At 36.5% G+C, this 17,862-nt stretch overlaps 1 protein-coding gene across 4 annotated transcripts in view; it reads right to left on the reverse strand.

Annotated features, from left to right (window-relative positions):
* LNPEP (leucyl and cystinyl aminopeptidase) overlaps positions 1 to 17,862 on the reverse strand; it is a 50,728-nt gene that overhangs the window by 5,306 nt on the left and 27,560 nt on the right. For 3 of the 4 annotated variants that reach the window (XM_015849493.3, XM_085529452.1, XM_085529454.1), the window contains 14 exons: positions 15,971 to 16,102; positions 13,912 to 14,032; positions 13,166 to 13,320; positions 12,843 to 12,956; positions 10,590 to 10,721; positions 9,017 to 9,148; positions 8,666 to 8,826; positions 7,324 to 7,412; positions 5,062 to 5,242; positions 4,636 to 4,792; positions 3,313 to 3,497; positions 2,577 to 2,738; positions 1,646 to 1,786; positions 645 to 726 (listed from right to left, as the gene is read on the reverse strand). In XM_015849493.3, the coding sequence (XP_015704979.2) occupies positions 645 to 726; positions 1,646 to 1,786; positions 2,577 to 2,738; positions 3,313 to 3,497; positions 4,636 to 4,792; positions 5,062 to 5,242; positions 7,324 to 7,412; positions 8,666 to 8,826; positions 9,017 to 9,148; positions 10,590 to 10,721; positions 12,843 to 12,956; positions 13,166 to 13,320; positions 13,912 to 14,032; positions 15,971 to 16,102 (1,944 nt within the window). Of the gene's footprint in view, positions 1 to 644; positions 727 to 1,645; positions 1,787 to 2,576; positions 2,818 to 3,312; positions 3,498 to 4,635; positions 4,793 to 5,061; positions 5,243 to 7,323; positions 7,413 to 8,665; positions 8,827 to 9,016; positions 9,149 to 10,589; positions 10,722 to 12,842; positions 12,957 to 13,165; positions 13,321 to 13,911; positions 14,033 to 15,970; positions 16,103 to 17,862 lie in introns of those variants that run through there. The other variant, XM_085529453.1, reaches the window with a different exon arrangement.

Consider the following 17,862-nt stretch of genomic DNA (forward strand, 5'->3'; position numbering starts at 1 on the left):
GGACGTGAGGTGACCTAATAGAGGCCTTTAAGTGTCTAAAGGGAAGCCACAGGAAACAAGGGGACAAACACTTTAGCAGGGACTGTGGCGACAGAACAACGGGAAATGGCTTCAAACTCAGGAAGGATACATTTAGGTTAGATTTAAGGAAAAAATCTTTTGCAGTGAGAACAGTAAGGCACTGGCACAGGTTACGCAGTGTTGTGGTGGATGGAGACTTTCAAGGGGAGGCTGGATTAAGGCCCTGGGCAGCCTGATCCACCTGTGCTGTCCCTGTTCATGGCAGGGTAGCTGAACTTGACAGCCCTCAGAAATCCATTCTAACCCAAATAATTCTATGATTCTATGATATATATATTTTTTTTTCTATCACTATTTTGGGAGACAGAGCATTCATTAGGAAACCAAAGCAATATAAATAGTTAGCTGTACTTGACTGTATGCCAACTATGCCACAGATTCAAAATGCAGTCAAATGCATGTTTCTGTATACGCTTCTTATGTGTGATACAGGGATAGGAAAATCTGTATATCCTTGCAAAGGGCCTTAATTACTGTAAATAACACATCTTCCTCATCCTCCAATAACCAAAAACAGCACTGGCACTAGAAAACACTGTTTTCTGTTTCATTAAGTCACCAACCTCAAGTAGATGCACCTTTGTTGCAAACTGGGAAGTTGATGAGCTAATGATATTCTGTATAGTATATGAGCCCAGGTGAAACCTGAAATACAAAGAAGAAAAAAAATTCATGAGCCACTTCAACACGCAGTTTCTATGAATGCACGTTCTTATTCTTTTTAGTTTGTTTCACTAGAAATCTCTAGAAGCAATTAAATTCAAGTTCACATACCTGTTTTTTTAACAAGGTCTTAGAAATCTAATCCTCAGGACACTTAATACCTCTGAAAACTGAACTTAAGAGCCATGGAAATTTTTCAAACTTCAATGAACAGTAAAAGCTGAAGACACCACACATTGAACAGCAACATCTGTATTTGTGGTGCGCATTCACATGCAATCAAGTTGTCCTCCAGAACTAATTTAGAACCAAACAGTTTTGTAATACTGATTATTAATTAATCCTGCATGCTAAAGCATGAATTTTCATCTGAGAGAAGCCTTTTTAGCAACAGGAAAATGTTTCAGATCGCAACCAGAACGTAGAAATACAATTTTCCATCTAACTGTCAGCTTATGGAAGATTTGCAGCTCTCCAGCTGGGTACCCTTGAAGGTCAGTGATGGAGAACATACATATCTAAAACAAGCGGTATTTTTTGGTTTTGAGGTTACTATAGAAAGACAAAATAAAGGGTGAATTCCCTGGGTCTACTTTTGAATATCCTTCACCACATAAATACCCTACATAATCATCATCGAGGGAACACTTTTAACAGGAATTCAAATCAAGATTTTCCAGAATAACTGATTTGCTCTAGGTTTCTCCAAAGTCCCATCAACTACTAATGAGATAAAAAGACACACTTTCCAAGTATTTTTGTAAAATCAGATATTAAAACAGGAATTAAAATTTCAATACGAATATGCTTGTATGAAGCAAACTACTTATTCACTGGGACATGATAAGAGTGATCCTTTTGCCAATGGGAGTGTGCATTTCAGCTACATCAAAAGCCTTACTTTCTTGTAAGTTTTTCCCAGTTCTCTTTGACAAAGTCCCAGGCCAGCAAATGTCCAGGCAAACTGTGGCTAATAGTTGCTATGATATGCGAGAGCTCCTGCGTCCTGATGACTCCTCCCTCAAGGCTGTTCTGCATTAACCTAAAATACAAAGTACATGAAAAGGGGCAGGAAAAGAAATCTTACTCGTATTTTCACATGTACCTCCAGATACTCATGAGTTAGATGGACAAGACTATGTAACAGAAAAAATAACAAGCAATTTAATGCATCTGGAGCATATGGATGCTACATTTTATATGCACTGTAATCATTTTTCACTTGAGCTTTCATGAACAGAACGACCACAGCTCTAATCCAAGAACCTGAGTATTCACTGGTGTTGAGATGAAGTAAATTCTCACAGCTTGTACTATAAAACACAATTCACTGATAAGTTAAGAGAGAAAAGCTGTAACCAGAGTCACCTGCCAGGACATGTTTAATGTGCCCCTCACGTAATAATAAGATTTAAACTACAAAGAGGTATGGGAATATGGTGTAAGGCCAAAGACACAACAAAAAAAGCCAACAGTTATTGTCTTGGTTAAGAAGACATAAACAGAACAATCTGCCATTTGTGTTACTATTACCACAAAAAAGTTGAATTTTATTTACAACTGCTACAAAGTTTTATGTTCATTGTTTTCTTTGTGTATGTTTCAACTTGACCTACCCCATCATACACATTATTTTGAAGTGAATAATAGTATGTTCTTCTATTCATGGAATCCTGCAGAAAACACTTAGCTAGATTTTATTCAATATGCACAATTTTTTTTTTTTCAACGATAGCACAAAGAAAATCATATTTATTTAAAAAGTAAAGAAAAAAATAAAAAGATTTTAACACTTAATTTAAGCAACACAGAACTTATTGTCTACTTCATACCACATCATCTTTCTGACATCTTCTGTGCTGGCCAAAGCTTCTATTATTTTGCTTTTCTCTGCTTCAGGAATTGAAGAGGTGTACATCCTTAGGAGGAATTCCCAGCCATCGTTAGTTTTGGCTCCAGTTATAAATATGGCTTTCATGAGATCACTAGGAAGACTACAGGGAAAAAACAAAACAAAACAAGCAAACAAACAAAACAAAACAAAACAAAAAAGGGAGGACAAAAAATGCTCATCTGAGAAAAGAAGGAAGAAAAGTTACAAAATGAAAAGATTAGCTTGAAAGAGATCCCTCTAATTTCTGCAGTTTATTTCCATAGCACTCGTATGCTTGCTGGACACAAGAATTCATGCTATCCTAGTACTTTAACTCACTCATAATAAGCCATATGATAGCATAGCAAAAGGTACATAACACAGAGTCATTTTCTATGGCACAAAATGCACAAAAACCCAGAGCAGAACAAGTTCTGCAAGATAAAAAGGTACACTTCAACACTGCTAAGTAATTCTCTTTGAGTAGGCAGCTTGCATACACGGATGCAATCTGTGTATGGGTTCGCAGTTATCCTCAGTATGACTACAGACAAAATTTTAAAATCTAGCACTGTTTCCCCTCTCATCTTAGAACTTTTAGATAAGCAACACTGAATGACTGAATGAAGTGCCCTCGGATGGCAGGGTAACAGGAAGAGATAGGTAAAGCAGTGAAAGCCCAGTGGTTTTAGTACCTCATAGTTCCATTAGATTTCATCCATTTATCAAACAACTCAGATGCAGTTGTTCTACAGTTTCTTATATCATGGATGCATGCAAAAGTTAGCAGCATTGACCGAAGTTCTCGTTCAGATAATGTCCCATCATCTGTCCAGTGCTGTTGATCAATTTTGTTTCCGAGTAGGAGTTCTATTCTGTTCTAAAGGAGGAAAAATTATTAGCAATAGCTAATTCTTAACAAAGGATTTTCCACAAACAAAATCAGTTAAAAAAACCAAAACAACAACAACAACACTTATAACTGTGGATGTTAAGCATAGTAGTTTTTCTCAAATACATGAGATATGACATATCTGTATATGTAAATTCCTCATGTTATTACAGGTCAAACTCATAGTCACATTACAATCTCAAATAATTACAGCTTCTACATGTTTAACTGCTTTTAACTCCATCCAGTGACAGTAGTGCTCCTTAGTTTAGTACAAACAACAAAGCTTTATCTAAAGCATGAACTCTTTCTGTTTCTACTTTTGTAGTACTAGCTAGGTGCCCCACCAAATACCTCATTAGCTGAGATATCCAAATGTAAACTGTTATCATCTAATAGATTCTGTAGGCTGTTTTCAGAGAAGATAACAATAGCAAATTTTTTGGACAACTACTCAATGAGCAAAATTATTATAGCAGTTACTTTTTTGTTGTTTGTTTCTGTCAAGTTTCCAAGGATCATTTAAATCTTCTGCATGAGTACAAAAAGGAAACTTCCAAATAACAGGGAAAAGCAGGCAAAGCTAAGACTAATTTATAATTTCTGCCACAAGAACTGAACCTACCACCTTCATTTTACTGCTATGTCTGTAATAGTGCATTATGTTAACTTATCTCTCAGCTGCAATGGAGGAATGATGAACATTTCCATGTTATTATTTACATAGAAAATAGCATTACCTTTTTTCCTCCTGCAGCTTCTGTATCAATCAATTTGATCTGTAATCTCCAGCTAGAACCATTTTGGAAACAGCCTTTCTGTACTAGACAATGCCAAAGACCCTGCACTATCTTGACCTTTATAGCCCCTGTTGTAATTTCCCAGATTCCACTACCTTACCAGTCCTACAAAAAGCTGGGGGGGAAAAAAGTCATTACAGAAAATTTAGCACTGCAATATACCATCTCTACCTCACAGGAATTGCTAAGACTGACAATAATCCAGAATCCATGTTTAATTTGATGAGGTTACTGAATGACAAATTCAATAGTCAACTCTAACTTAAATGTAAACGTTACAGAAAACTATTATTTAATGCTACAATTAACAGAAAACTAGGACATACCATGACGCGTGCTGCCAGTTGTTGTTCACCCCTTTTCTCTAGAAGGCTGAAAATAAGACCCAGCTGGAACAAAGCTTGAGTGAGAGGTGCAGTGCTGCTCTCCTCCTTAATGTAATCGATCAGCTCAAAGGCCTTTTTCAGAGACTCTTTTCCTAGACTGCAGGTCAATGAACAGAAATGTTGAAATGGTTTAAGTGACAACATCTGTCTTGCCCAAGTCACAATAAACTCCATTACACTAACAGAGTAATAAGTGAATACAAAGAGTAATAAGAAATGTTTTAGATGTGTGCGCTTTTGTTTAACAACACCAGCAAGAAGACAGTGACACTAAAATGTCTTCATTTATGATAAATATTTTTGGATGTCATTTTTACACTTTCCTACCTATTTCAATTTATGTTAATTGAAGTAAGAAAGTCTTACCTTGCAAGGCTGAAAATATTGTTGATCAAATTGGCTCTGTCTTTAGCACTTAAAGCAGTGTGGTTTTTTTTCAGCAGATCAATCAGTGTTTGCCAGTCTTCATCATAATTTACTATGTAATAACCATTCATGTCCACATTGAATTTTATCCATTCCACCTCTTCTGGAAGTTCAATGACAGCTAATGGACAGTCAGATAGTTAGCAGCAGACACTAAGACACAACATCTGTTCTTTCTTACTAAATGTATGAAGTAGTATTTCTAGAGAACTAGTAATTCATTTTCCACTCACTAATACTCCATACTATGAGGGGAGATAGCGGGCAAAAATATTCCAAGGGAAGGCTCCAAAATATTGGACCGTACTTCTTCATCTATCCAAGCTAACTCGGACTGAATGAACAATATAATAATCTGCCCTCTGCTGCACCTGCTGCTGCACGCTAAAATACAACAAAAGGAGAACAATATTGCACATAACTGCCACAGCACTGTTGCCAAAACACTGTCAACAATTTTATAAGCGATGCTCTCCTACCCAAAAAACAGACAGTAACACTTTTCACTCATGTTAACTGTGTGCAATAGGTTATAGAGCATACCCCATTACTCTTGAGATCAGGGCAAGTATTTCATTACACTAAATCAAGCCTCAGGCTTGATAAGACCGTAACTAAAATTAACACTATTATTCTATAGTCAGGGCTTGTGAGTTATTATGCATTCTACTACTACAGTTCATTTGGTAGAAACAAACCACTCACAGCAAAGTAAAAGATTAACTAAATTTATAAGATGCTTTCATACTGAATCCATCTCTGCTATTACAGCTTTTAACATTGCGCAACCAAACCTGTTAAGTCTCCATTGGCATCTGCAGACCTTACCAGTTAACAGAGATTTGCTGTCAGCGCTCCTTTCCAACAGCCCTGTCCCCCTCTCACATACACAATTACCAGTGACACATTACACAAATAAACTGACAACTAGGGATGACATTAAAGTGGGTGAAAGGACATAATCTAGTTTCAAAGTCAACTAGATGCAAAAAAGGAAAACTTTGGGGAGCAGGAAAATAAGTTCCTTAATTCAGCTAATACTGCAATTACTGTCCAGGTTTTGAACCTGCAGAACAAATCCAATGTCCTTGAAATTCAGTAAACATTCTACTTGGAACTCTTTCATATGCCTCGCCTTCTCTTATATTCTACACTTCCAAATTTCTATAGTGAACGAACAACTAGTACGGTGAGCATGAGATCACCAACAGGGACATCTGAAATCAGGCTACTTACCTATTAATTATAACAAGATCAAGCACACATTCAATTAAATTAGACAACTTTGTTTTTCCATTCTGATAATTCACAAAGACTCTTTCTAAGCATCCAGGCCAAGTTTAAAAGTTTAGAAATAATGTCAAGATCAGCAAACATGTCAAGATCAGCTCTACACATCTGATTTTTATCTTCTACAGTTTTACTTCAAATAGCAGAGGCAGGAGTTAGATTTATGAACTAAATGTAATTGCAAGTTAAATCCAATGTATGGGAAATTTAATGAAGAAAAAAAATTTCTTCATTCAGATGGTGTAAGACAGTGAGGAAGAGTTGCTTAAGAACGCCAAATAAAATAGAACAAAGTGGAACAAAGAGGGAGATATCCGAAGTGATTTTAGCACAATACTACATGACACTGTAAAGCAACTATTCATGTGGTATGGAGAAAACCAGGACTGAATTTAAAAAAACAAAACACAAAAAACCAGCACAGAGACTTGCAATTTGATATTCAATCTAGCTAATGCAGCAAAAGCAGAGTATTTATCTGAAAAGATCATAGAGTTTCAAGTTTCACAACAGTTTTCTCAAAAACTTAATTTGTTCCAGATGGATTATTCTTGTAAGAAGAAACAAAGCAAATAATATTTGAGCTGAAAGCAGCTTCTTCAGATTTCAGTACACTGGCAGAGCAACTCTAATTGTACTCACTCCCTGAAGGATATGCAGCTCAAGACTGTTTGGGTATGCATCAGGATAAAAAGAGAACTGGACTTAACAAATTCCAGACCTGCCTTTCTGTCCATGTGGTTGTCAACTCTTTGACAACATGGTTTGATGACAGAACTTGCTGTGCTTTAATCTGGGTCTCTGCAATTATTCTGCACTCTATGTAATTTCATCTTTGCACCCTATGCTCAGAAAGGTCAGTAAACTGTAATACTTAAATTAAAATGGCTTCCAAAGTTTTGAGTCACATACCTGATTTCTGGTCCAGTAAATATGCATTGATGCAATGGGTAAAGTTGCACCTGTTAGTCATGTAGGTGAGAGGAATATCCCAGAGATAACTACAAAGAGAAGCACATATTATGCACCATTTATTATTTGCCTTGAAGGTTGCTGTGTTTTGGTTTCTAATTTAAACATTTAGCACATTAAAATTACACTACATGCTGCATAATTAAGTATAAAAAACACTGATATAATCCAAACATGATAGGAGAAAACACATCCAGCTTTTAAAATTATTTTTCCTATCTTGTTGAGAAGATTTCCTAGAACTTATTTCTTACTTCCAGCATGCTAAGAACCTTGTCCAAAATGTGGACAGAAAATCTTTAGCTGTATCAGAAAAAGCCAGTACTATTTTCAGTTCAGTCTAGTGATCTCTCTCTTCCTGTTTCATTAAAAACACACAACAACAACAACAAACAATAAAACAATTTAGGTTGATTCAAGTACAAGACTCAGATTTCAAATTATGGCCCTTCAGTTTTCTAATGCTCTTTCTCTCATTTAATTTGATTTATTAGCTTCAATTTTAATTACTCTATCATATTGTATTATAGTGCGTCACCTTGCATTCCAATATCCTATTTAGTGAGTTAGTTTGTTTCTCCTCAGATCATAGCTGCTGTTTTGTTTTGGGGCCCATCTCTCTTCCCTTTTTCCCTTATGCCTCCACTCCGCTCATCACAGATCTGGGCCAAACCAGCCCATAAAGCTGACAGGCCCTCAACACAAAAAGGACTCAAACTGTTGGAGAAAGTCCAGAAGAGCACCCCGAAGATAATTCGAGGGCTGGAGCATCTCCACTATGAGGACAGGCTGAGAAAGTTGAAGGTCTTCAGCCTGAAGAAGAGAATGCTCCAGGGGGACCTTAGAGCAGCCCCCCAGTACCTGAAGGGAACCTACAGGAAAGCTGGAGAGGGACTTTTTATAAGAGCACGTAGTGACAGGAGAAGAGGAAATGGCTTTAACTGGAAGAGGCTAGACTTAGACTAGATATTAGGAAGAAATTATTTATTGTGAGGGTAGTGAGAAACTGGAACAGGTTGCCCAGAGAGGCTGCAGATGCTCTCTCCATTGAGGTGCTCAAAGCCAGGCTGGGGGGGCTCTGAGCAGGGAGATGTCTCTGCTTATGGCAGAGGGTTGGAACTAGGGGATCTTAAAGATCTCTTCCAACCCAAACCATTCCATGATTGTATTTTCTCTGAATGCAAGTAGTAAAAACACAGAGCACAAAAACACAAGAAAGGTACAAGACAAAAGATATCTTCAAGTAGATTTTAATGGTAGAAAGTGCTAAGAAGGTAATTACCTCGAGTCTGATGTCCAATTATCTGATTCCACACAATATAAAAATTTTTCCTGATGTAATGAGATGATCTTTCCTTTCCGGTTAACAGTCACTAAAGGAAATCCTTTATGCAGAATCCAGGTTTTCATTAACTTTTTTACATCTAGTGTTCCATTGGTTATCTGTAAAAAAAAACAACCATAATATAACAAGAACATGGCAAAACAGGAATACAAATTTTCAAACCTTTCTGCTTAACTTACCAAATAAGTAGCTGTACTATTCTATAGTGCTTTGACACTGAGTGTGTAAATTTCACTATCTGAGAAGTGAAAAAAAAAGCCACAAAAGCAGAGTAATAAAGATGAGTACCTCATTCATGCTGTCCCACAAGTCATCGCTTCGGGCAGATCCATACTTGTGATTATGCAAATATATCTCAATGCCAGCTTGAAAAACATCTTTAGTGAGATAATGCTTCAGCATCATCAGAAGTGAAGCTCCCTTTGGAGAGGAAAAAAAAAAAAGAAAAAAAAAAAAAAAAGGAAGTAAGTTACAGATACAGAACTCGTTGAAGAACATGCACATAGTAGCTTGTCCGCAGTACACACAAAAAAATGAGAACATGGCAAGTTTTATCCCAAATTTTATTCTTCATTTAATCCCAAAATTTATTTTATCATCAGAGTAATTTTCTTAACACACAGCTGCTTTGGAAAAAATTTTTTGAATATTTCATAAACTTCAAATACAATCACAAAAAAGTCTAATATCATATGAATTTCTTTCCCAGTTACTTTGGAAAAATAAGTATTTTGTATATCTTAAAGTCTCCACATACAGTTACAAAGCAGGACAATAATACTATTTATTTCCCCATAATTTACTGCATCTCCAGAACATCATTTTCTAACAGACAAGCCTCTGCAGGCTGACATACTTCATTAGCAATACTCTTCTGCATGGCAGTGAACCGTACTTGTAAGACAGTGTTTGACATTTGTATGATTTTCATCTGCATCAAAAGCTCCCTGAGAGCTGAGCAGTTCCAGTTCCCAGGTAAACAGGAATACTGGATGGAAAGGTATTTTTTGTTACTTTAGACACATCACAGCCACTAGTAAACCTGAGGACTTGCATACTGGACTGCTAAATGTAGATTAGCAGCCATATGTCATGAATAGGTAACAGTGCACTATTGGCACTATTTTAGAGTAAGGATCACCAAACATTTAAAGGCAGATTTTCATAACAACATGTATAGTTGTCACACACTCTAAATTCTAGTCTTAGAATTGAAGTAACCTCTTGCCTGAAAGTGAAGGTTGCCTGAATGCTCTTGATCTAATTATTCACTGAACTGTAGGAATACCGCTCACTACAGGTTTTGAAAACATGGTCATTACTTTGCCTCTTGCAAAAATCCATTGGAGGAAAGGCAAGGAGGGAAGGCAAGAAACTTCTCACATATGTTTCACTATAAATTAGAAATGGGTATAATCTAGAAAAACAGGATATGACATAACATCATGTCTCCAGTTCAGAAAGTCACTAAAACATTGATTTTTACAAAGCTGTAAAAGAAGTGGAAACATAGGCGCCTTTTTCTTACTCTTTTCTTGCAAAGCTGGTTAAAATCCGCTATCAGAAAAAGGATATACGTGCAGTTGGTCATTTGTCTTACCCACTAGACCCCTTTTTACACCTTCATAACTTAATTTTGTACTGAAATAAGCACCATATAGAAGTGTGTTAAGTAGGCACAAACATTCAATTTTCTTCCTAATTATAAAAACGATGTAGTTATTCATAAACACGACAGAAAGATACTAGAAGTAGCCGAAAATGACTGCCGGTACATGCCTACTTACACAAAATCTTATTTTCATGCTTACAATAGCTCATATATCCCTTTCCAATTACTACTACATATTTCTGATGTTACCTTTATGTAAGAGAGTGTATCAAACATTTCTTCAATTTGCTCTGATGACTGGACAGCAGAAGAGACTGCATGTGAAGAATTCAAGGAATCCTTCTTCATAGCCTTGAATATTAGATTTAGGAAATCTTCATCCTAGAAGATAAAACTCTTTTTTAGTATCTGGGAAGCTGGAACATACACAAGCAGAATAGTAAAACTCATTTTTGCCTCAGTCTTCACAGAATGATAGAATGGCCTGGGTTGAAAAGAACCATAACAATCATCTTGTTTCAACTTCCCTGCCATATGCAGGGATGGCAACCACGAGACCAGGATACCCAGAGCCACATCCAGCTTGGCCTTGAATGCCTCCAGGGATGGGGCATCCATGACCTCGCTGGGCAACCTCCTGTTCCAGTGTCTTCTATAAGTCTGATACAGCACTGCTCACCTTTCTGTCAGTGGAGGCAATATTTGTCACAACCTGCATTCATGAAATCTGCTCTTTTCCTGCCATATTTCACCAGTAAAATCCACCTCCATTATTTATTATTTATATATAGCACTACTGAAAACAAACACACCTAATAAATAATTTTGTGTTCAATTCCAGATTTAACTCAACGATGTTTTCAGTTCACTTAAAGGAAATAGAAAAACATGATTTCTGTAGAATATTTTAATGTTAAAAGTATGAAGTCCAACAAAATTATGCAACAATGATGCTGTAATGTAAACATGACACCACAGGATCCTAGTACCAAAGTCTCCCCCTCCTTTTCTTCTAGATGAAGAAATTTGAATTTAATACATTGTTAGCATAATGGAACAACCCCAAACACTAACATTTAAACTGCTGTTAAAGAAGCTGACTGCGTTCATATTTGTACATTTCATTTATTTGTGACTTCACCAAACAATTCTCTGTACAGTTTCTGTGTAGTAGGGATGGATCTTAAAGGCTTACCAGAAAAACAGAAAAGACCTGTATGACGAGATAACCAAGATATCCTTTATGGTTGAACATTTAACGCGATTTTCTCTGAGTGGAGAATTTGGAGTGATTTTTTGTGTTCAACGAAATGCTTTTTGGCACCACCAAGCGGTGGAACAATGTGGGTGATGGCACCTTGTCAGGCACCTCTCAGAAAAAAAACTACACCAGCAGTTAAGTGTAATCTTGTTAAAAAGGTAGCCTAGGGTTTTGGGTTTTTTTGCCCTTTTCTCAACACTTACATGCCCCAGAAGCAGAATGTCTTTGGAAACATACTTTTAGTGGTCATCAAACACAACAACCAAGCTAGGGCAAATAAAAAACAAATAAATTCAACACTCAGTTCCAAGACATAACTCTACTGAACCAAGTTAGGAACCCAAGCTTCTTAATGGACTAATAGCGGTGAATTAAGTACACAGAACTCACACTTAGTTGCACGACACTGACTAGGACACAACCCAGCAAAGCAGGAAACAATCTGTACTGGTCAGATATTAGATATGTAACTATTGCAAATTATAACAGCACTCCTGGAAGTGAAATCGGAAGCCCTAATATTTTCTCTCCTCTGAAATATCCTTGCCAAGGATGAACAGTCTCACCACTGGCCCCTCCATGTAGTTCCATCAGTCTTCATTTCTCTGCATGCATTCAGTGACAGGGATGCTCTACTGAGGTAGCTTATACCCTCTCCTCAGTGAGGAAAGATTAAATCCCTCACATTTTCAAGAGCCTCAGAAATTGTGTCATTCAGTTCCTGAGCAAGCTGCTAAATCACCAGCAGGTTATTACACCAAAAAGATACCTTCTCCTTTGGCCATGTGCCTTTGGGAGCAGTGCTTTATACTATCGGCGTAATGCAATACTACCTGAACCCACTGGGTGGGGCCACAACATACTTTTAAACCAGATTATCTGATTTGTGAATCCCAAGCTGAGACACAAGCAGTTACCACAGTGACAATAGGACAGGAGTGATGCTAGGCATATTTAGTAGCCAAAAGCTCTGGTGCTGCCAAAGCCCATGGTCAAAGACAATAACAGGCAACAATGTACCTTCAATATACAGACTGTACGTTAGTATTTGATACGTATACACATCTACTTCCTTTAACAGCTGATTAATATTAATAATTCTAATATCATGAAATACAGGGTGAAACTGGAGATACAAGTGGTCCTCAAAGTAAACTTCAAATTATCAGTTGTTTATGGTCAGTGTGAGAAAAACAGATCTTAGTAAAGGTGTAGTAAGCTTAGTTACAAAAAGTACTTACTGAATGTAATTCTGGAAAAATCTCCTCCATCACAAAGTACTCCATGAAAGTGGCAAATCCTTCATTCAGCCAGAGATCATTCCACCACTCCATAGTTACTAGGTTGCCAAACCACTATGAAAGATAAAAAGTGTAATTATTTTTCTGAAATAAAATCCAGTGAGTATAGTGACACTCCACCCATCCTGAACTTTATTTTGTGGTAAAAATAAGTTTCTTCAAAATATCAGTACTGCTTTTGCATGAACAATTCCCCAAGAAAACCTCCACTGCATACTACTAGAAAACCCCACCACATCTAAATAATGACGACTGAAATCTACCTGATGGGCAAGCTCATGAGCTATCACTGCAGTTATTAGCTTTTTATCCCTTGCAGAAGAAGCATTATTGTCAAACAAGAGTGTTGTTTCTCGGAAGGTGATCAAGCCCCAGTTTTCCATTGCACCAGACTGAAAATCAGGAATTGCTACGAGATCTGGAAAAGATTTGAAAGAAACTGTTGAAAACAGATAGAGCTAAAGCAACTCTCTATTTCAATTCTGTCTATTCTACTTCATTGTCAATAAAAATCTCATTACTTAAATTCTGTGATGTGAGCATGCACAGACATTTGAAGACCAGAGGCCCCATGTATTTATAGCCATGTTTCTTGAGCAGTATTTTATACAAAAAACTTAAAGCACTATACAGACACTGACTATAGATACTGCATGCACACAAGCAAACAGGAAAGCCAGTTGACACTACTGAAGGCAACATGATTCAAAGACTAAGAATTTTCCGTCCTCCTATCAAAGCTCATTAAAATGAATTACTTCTTTCATGTTACACAAAACTGTAACTCAGTGTCAAGAGATTACAAATATTTTCTGGCTTGCAAAGCAATTAATGGTTGCACTTCTGTAAACTATATTGTAAATTTTTAAGGAACCTTACTTCAGAGATATTTCATAATATTTTTTTAAAAGGAAAAATAAAGAGATTTGAGAGGAATTAACACTCCCTTCCATTTTTCAGAACAGATAAAGGATTCTTTTCACTCTTAAAAAAGTTCAAAAGAACTTACCTAATTTTTCAAGAGGGTAATTTATTAAAAAGTAGTTTTCATAAAATTCTAGAAGTTTCACTGTTGTGTTTAGAGCATACTCTACTTGGCTTATATGCTGTGGAATGGCATGAACAGATACCTAGACCAAACAGACAAGGGTAAAGATTTTGAAACTGACAAAGAATCTTACATAAATTCAAGCAATCAGATCTTTCTCAAATAGATATAACACAGTCTGGGCAGTACAGATGCAAGTTACAATAGGTGGTTATAAAGCTGTACTTGAAGATCAAATTTCTTTGCTAGAATTTATTCACTAGTCGAAATACATACCTATCATCAAATTGACTGATATGTATACAATAATAATTCAAGACTGACACCTTTAGGGAAGATATTCAGGAAGAGTGTACAAAGAGAAACTGATCCATTTTCTCCTTTTGTTCTCTTACATCCTCCTTGCATACTTCAATTAATCTGTAAGCTAGGCTATCAGTATGGAAACACTAGAATCATCTGCAAGAAATTTTCTCAGTGGTTAATAATTGGCACAAAATTCATCAATATAGTGCAAAAAACATTCATAAAAATTGGTTACAGTCTCCCATTCATGTCGAAGTGACTCTATCAAGAAAATAACTTCCATTAGGATACAGATTCATCCTGATTTAGGATGCCCTTACATACAGAAGCACAAAAGGTGTTGATTAGTTTTCCTTCTTACAGTCTCCAGTCTTGCCAATAGAATAACTCACCAGCTGTACTCTAGCCTGACGTGGTATTATCATTTTTATGCTTTACCTCATTGAGCTGGTAAGTACAATACATTGCTAGACTCTGTGTGGTGTCCTATAAAGCTCTGATGGACCTTCCTAGCTTGGCTAAATCTTGCTTGGTCAGAGTAAAAACAAACACAGAGAATAATCATCCTTCCTCTATCAGAATACATCATTCATTCTTTCTTCTCTCCCATGTGCTCTGGCCTACCAGAAAATACCTCTAAAATATTGATAATATATGATAAAATCTACTATGAAGAAAGGAAAGCATACCAAATACAGTTGTTTCAGGAACTCAGCAAACACAAAACATTGAGTGTTGACCAACTTCCTTCCTCCCTAATAAAGAACTGGCTACACTTGCCAAAACAAATTTCAACCACAGAGTTGAAAAGAAGTCACAAGGAGGTTTAAAAAAAAAAAAAAAAAAGAAAAAAAGAAACTTTTCAAGCTAGATCAAATGAAGTCTGTCCTATACAGATACAGTTAGAAACGTTTGTCCAAATTAGAACGAAATTCTACCGAACAGCATATTTTACATCTTTATATCAGAGAAATATACATCATGACGTTGCTTCATTGGCCTACAAGGTAACAATTCTTAGTACTGCTTTTGAAAATGGCTTTTTATCCCACTACCCTGCTGCTGCTCCCTATGTGATGATGCTCCTTCTCGGCACTAAGTAGGTGCTGACACTTCCAACATTTCACCACAAATGGGCAGTTCCTGCTACAGTCATGAAAATTACTGCTTACATGAAACCCCTGGACTAACTAAAGAACATTTCCTAGAACTATCATGTTCTTTATTTAGTTACTGAAATTGCACACACTGTAGAAACTGCTCTGTGACCTCAGACTATATCCTCAAAGAGCAACGCAAACAGGCTTCCTTTAGGATTTGTACTGTTCCTGTTCATATTCTGAACAACTCATAGTTTTATGACATGAACCTCTCATTGATCAAGCATTAAATCTAAACATTTAAAGCTTCCAATTAAGAAAGCTCCAAGGAATTTTACATTTTATGAGTACTGGCAGCTATTAGGTTCAGAACCATGCTGTAGAAGTCTTCTCATTCTGACATAAACCCAGAAACCAGTTCAATCTGCAGCATATGGTCATTGTCTACCACCTGTGATATGCACAATGAAACCAGATAAATAAATAAATGGCAGAGGGAGAGTCACTAGGTATTGTAGAAAATTTGTTTGCTCACTGATTTTTCCATGTGTTACAGGTTTATTTGAATGGACTGGGAGAGGGTGAAGGGTGATGTAAAAATAGAATAAACATACCAAACTTCCATTTGTTTCCATGCTGATGTTTTTCAGGTCTGCAACAACAAAGGCTACCAGGTAGCTGCTCATCTTCAAACTCACGAAAAATTCGTCTTGTACAATTCCCTTTGTCACAGGAGTAGTGGCTTTCTGCAAATAAAAAACCAATATTATCACAAAGAAAAAAAAAAAACAACACTAAAATAAATTCAAATATTACTTTTAGGTGGTGAAGAACAGTTTATAAGAAAACTTACAGAATATATTTATATTTTAGTTATGTTTCAGTGGAACTAAAGGCCTATGACCTTCTCATGGTGCTACAATGCACGTGAAGCTTGAAACATTTTAAGCCTATATAACCCCAAATTACTTAATAAGCTTTTAATATGAATTATTACCAGCCTGCCTTGTTGGAGACATCCTGTATCTCATTTAGTTCACACAAAGCCCCTAGTTTAAGCTCCTAATTCAACAGAAAGATTAGTATTAATCCACAAGAGCTTTAGGCTAGAGACACAGTTCAGTAGTGCCTGATAAAAATACAGACACTGTATGAATTAAGTATTTGTCGCTTCCTAGACATCTTCTCAAAATCAGGTAAGTAGATATTCATTATTAAAAACAAATAAATAAAACAAAATTATTCTCCTTCTGCCTTCTCACCTACAAAGTGAAAGAGACTGCATTTGAAAAAGTGAAGAACTTGTGCCTTCTGGAACTCCCTAAGTACCTTTGTTTCCAGAAACAATCAACATCAGAAAACAAAAAACAAAACAAACAAAAAAACCAAAAACCCTCCAGCTTTTGACAGGTTTACTTCAAACCGAACAACGGCCAACACTTAACTACATCCAAAAAATTGACTGCCAGACTGAAAGAACAGGAGTTTCATTCTGAACAGAGAAACGATCACCTGGTCTGACCAACACAGGAGCAAAAGTTTAATCCTGAACCTCTTCAGTCAATTAAAAAAATGTCTCTTTACCACAGTTTCATTTTCATAAAGACATGACAGAGGTGATACTCTGACAGAGAATCTAATGTGGCTCTAGAGAAACTCTTTCAAAAAAGGAAGAAAAGTCAATTACAAAATGCAACAAACCCAAAAGACAGTTTCTTCTAGCTTGAATGCATCAGCCACTGAATGCTGCCACGTTAGCTGTGTGCATGCTAGTTGAGATCTGCTTCTGAGCTCTCCTGCTCATGCAGATATTTACAGAAAATGATGAAGTTCATCCTTTAGTGTTCTCCTGGATAAAATAAAAACTCTGATATTAATTCTCTCCCTCTAACATGGTTAGTTCTCCAGACCCAAGTTATTCTACACCGATCTGTATTTTTTTTTTTCTTAACAAAGGTTGAAGTGCTTATTTTAAGAAGTAAGCCTATCCTAGCAATGATCTCATCACTGCAATACAATTTATGCAACATGATCCCTTCATCCACATTTCATGCTGTGTGTACTACCTAACAGAACACCTAACTCAAACTACATGTAAAATTCAAGAATTCGAGAGTTTTCCAGAAGAGTCTGCACATCAAATATTTCAGTGAAGAAGAGGACAGCCAGTAAAGTTTTCTTCAGCCTGGTACAAACCAAAGTGCTTGCAATCCCATTAAAGAGAAGACTGAGAATCACCACATACCCACGAAAATATTCACTCATTATAAGCAAGATAATATTTCACAGAGGCATAATTACCAGTTTGGTTTTCAATGAGGGGGTAGCTAAATCAGCACCTGAGCCTTTGATAGCCTTCAGGAAACTAAACCGCACAGTGTAACATGTATGTTTCATCAACATTGAGGGTGTAATTTTTTTTTAATTACCGCTTAGATTAATATCAATATTAATGAGTTTCTACTGAGTGATAAATGATGATAATGTTTTTGATGAGAGACAACTT

This window comes from Coturnix japonica, chromosome Z, assembly GCF_054131305.1.
Source record: "Coturnix japonica strain WE chromosome Z, WE-NBRP24, whole genome shotgun sequence".
Taxonomy (NCBI): domain Eukaryota; kingdom Metazoa; phylum Chordata; class Aves; order Galliformes; family Phasianidae; genus Coturnix; species Coturnix japonica.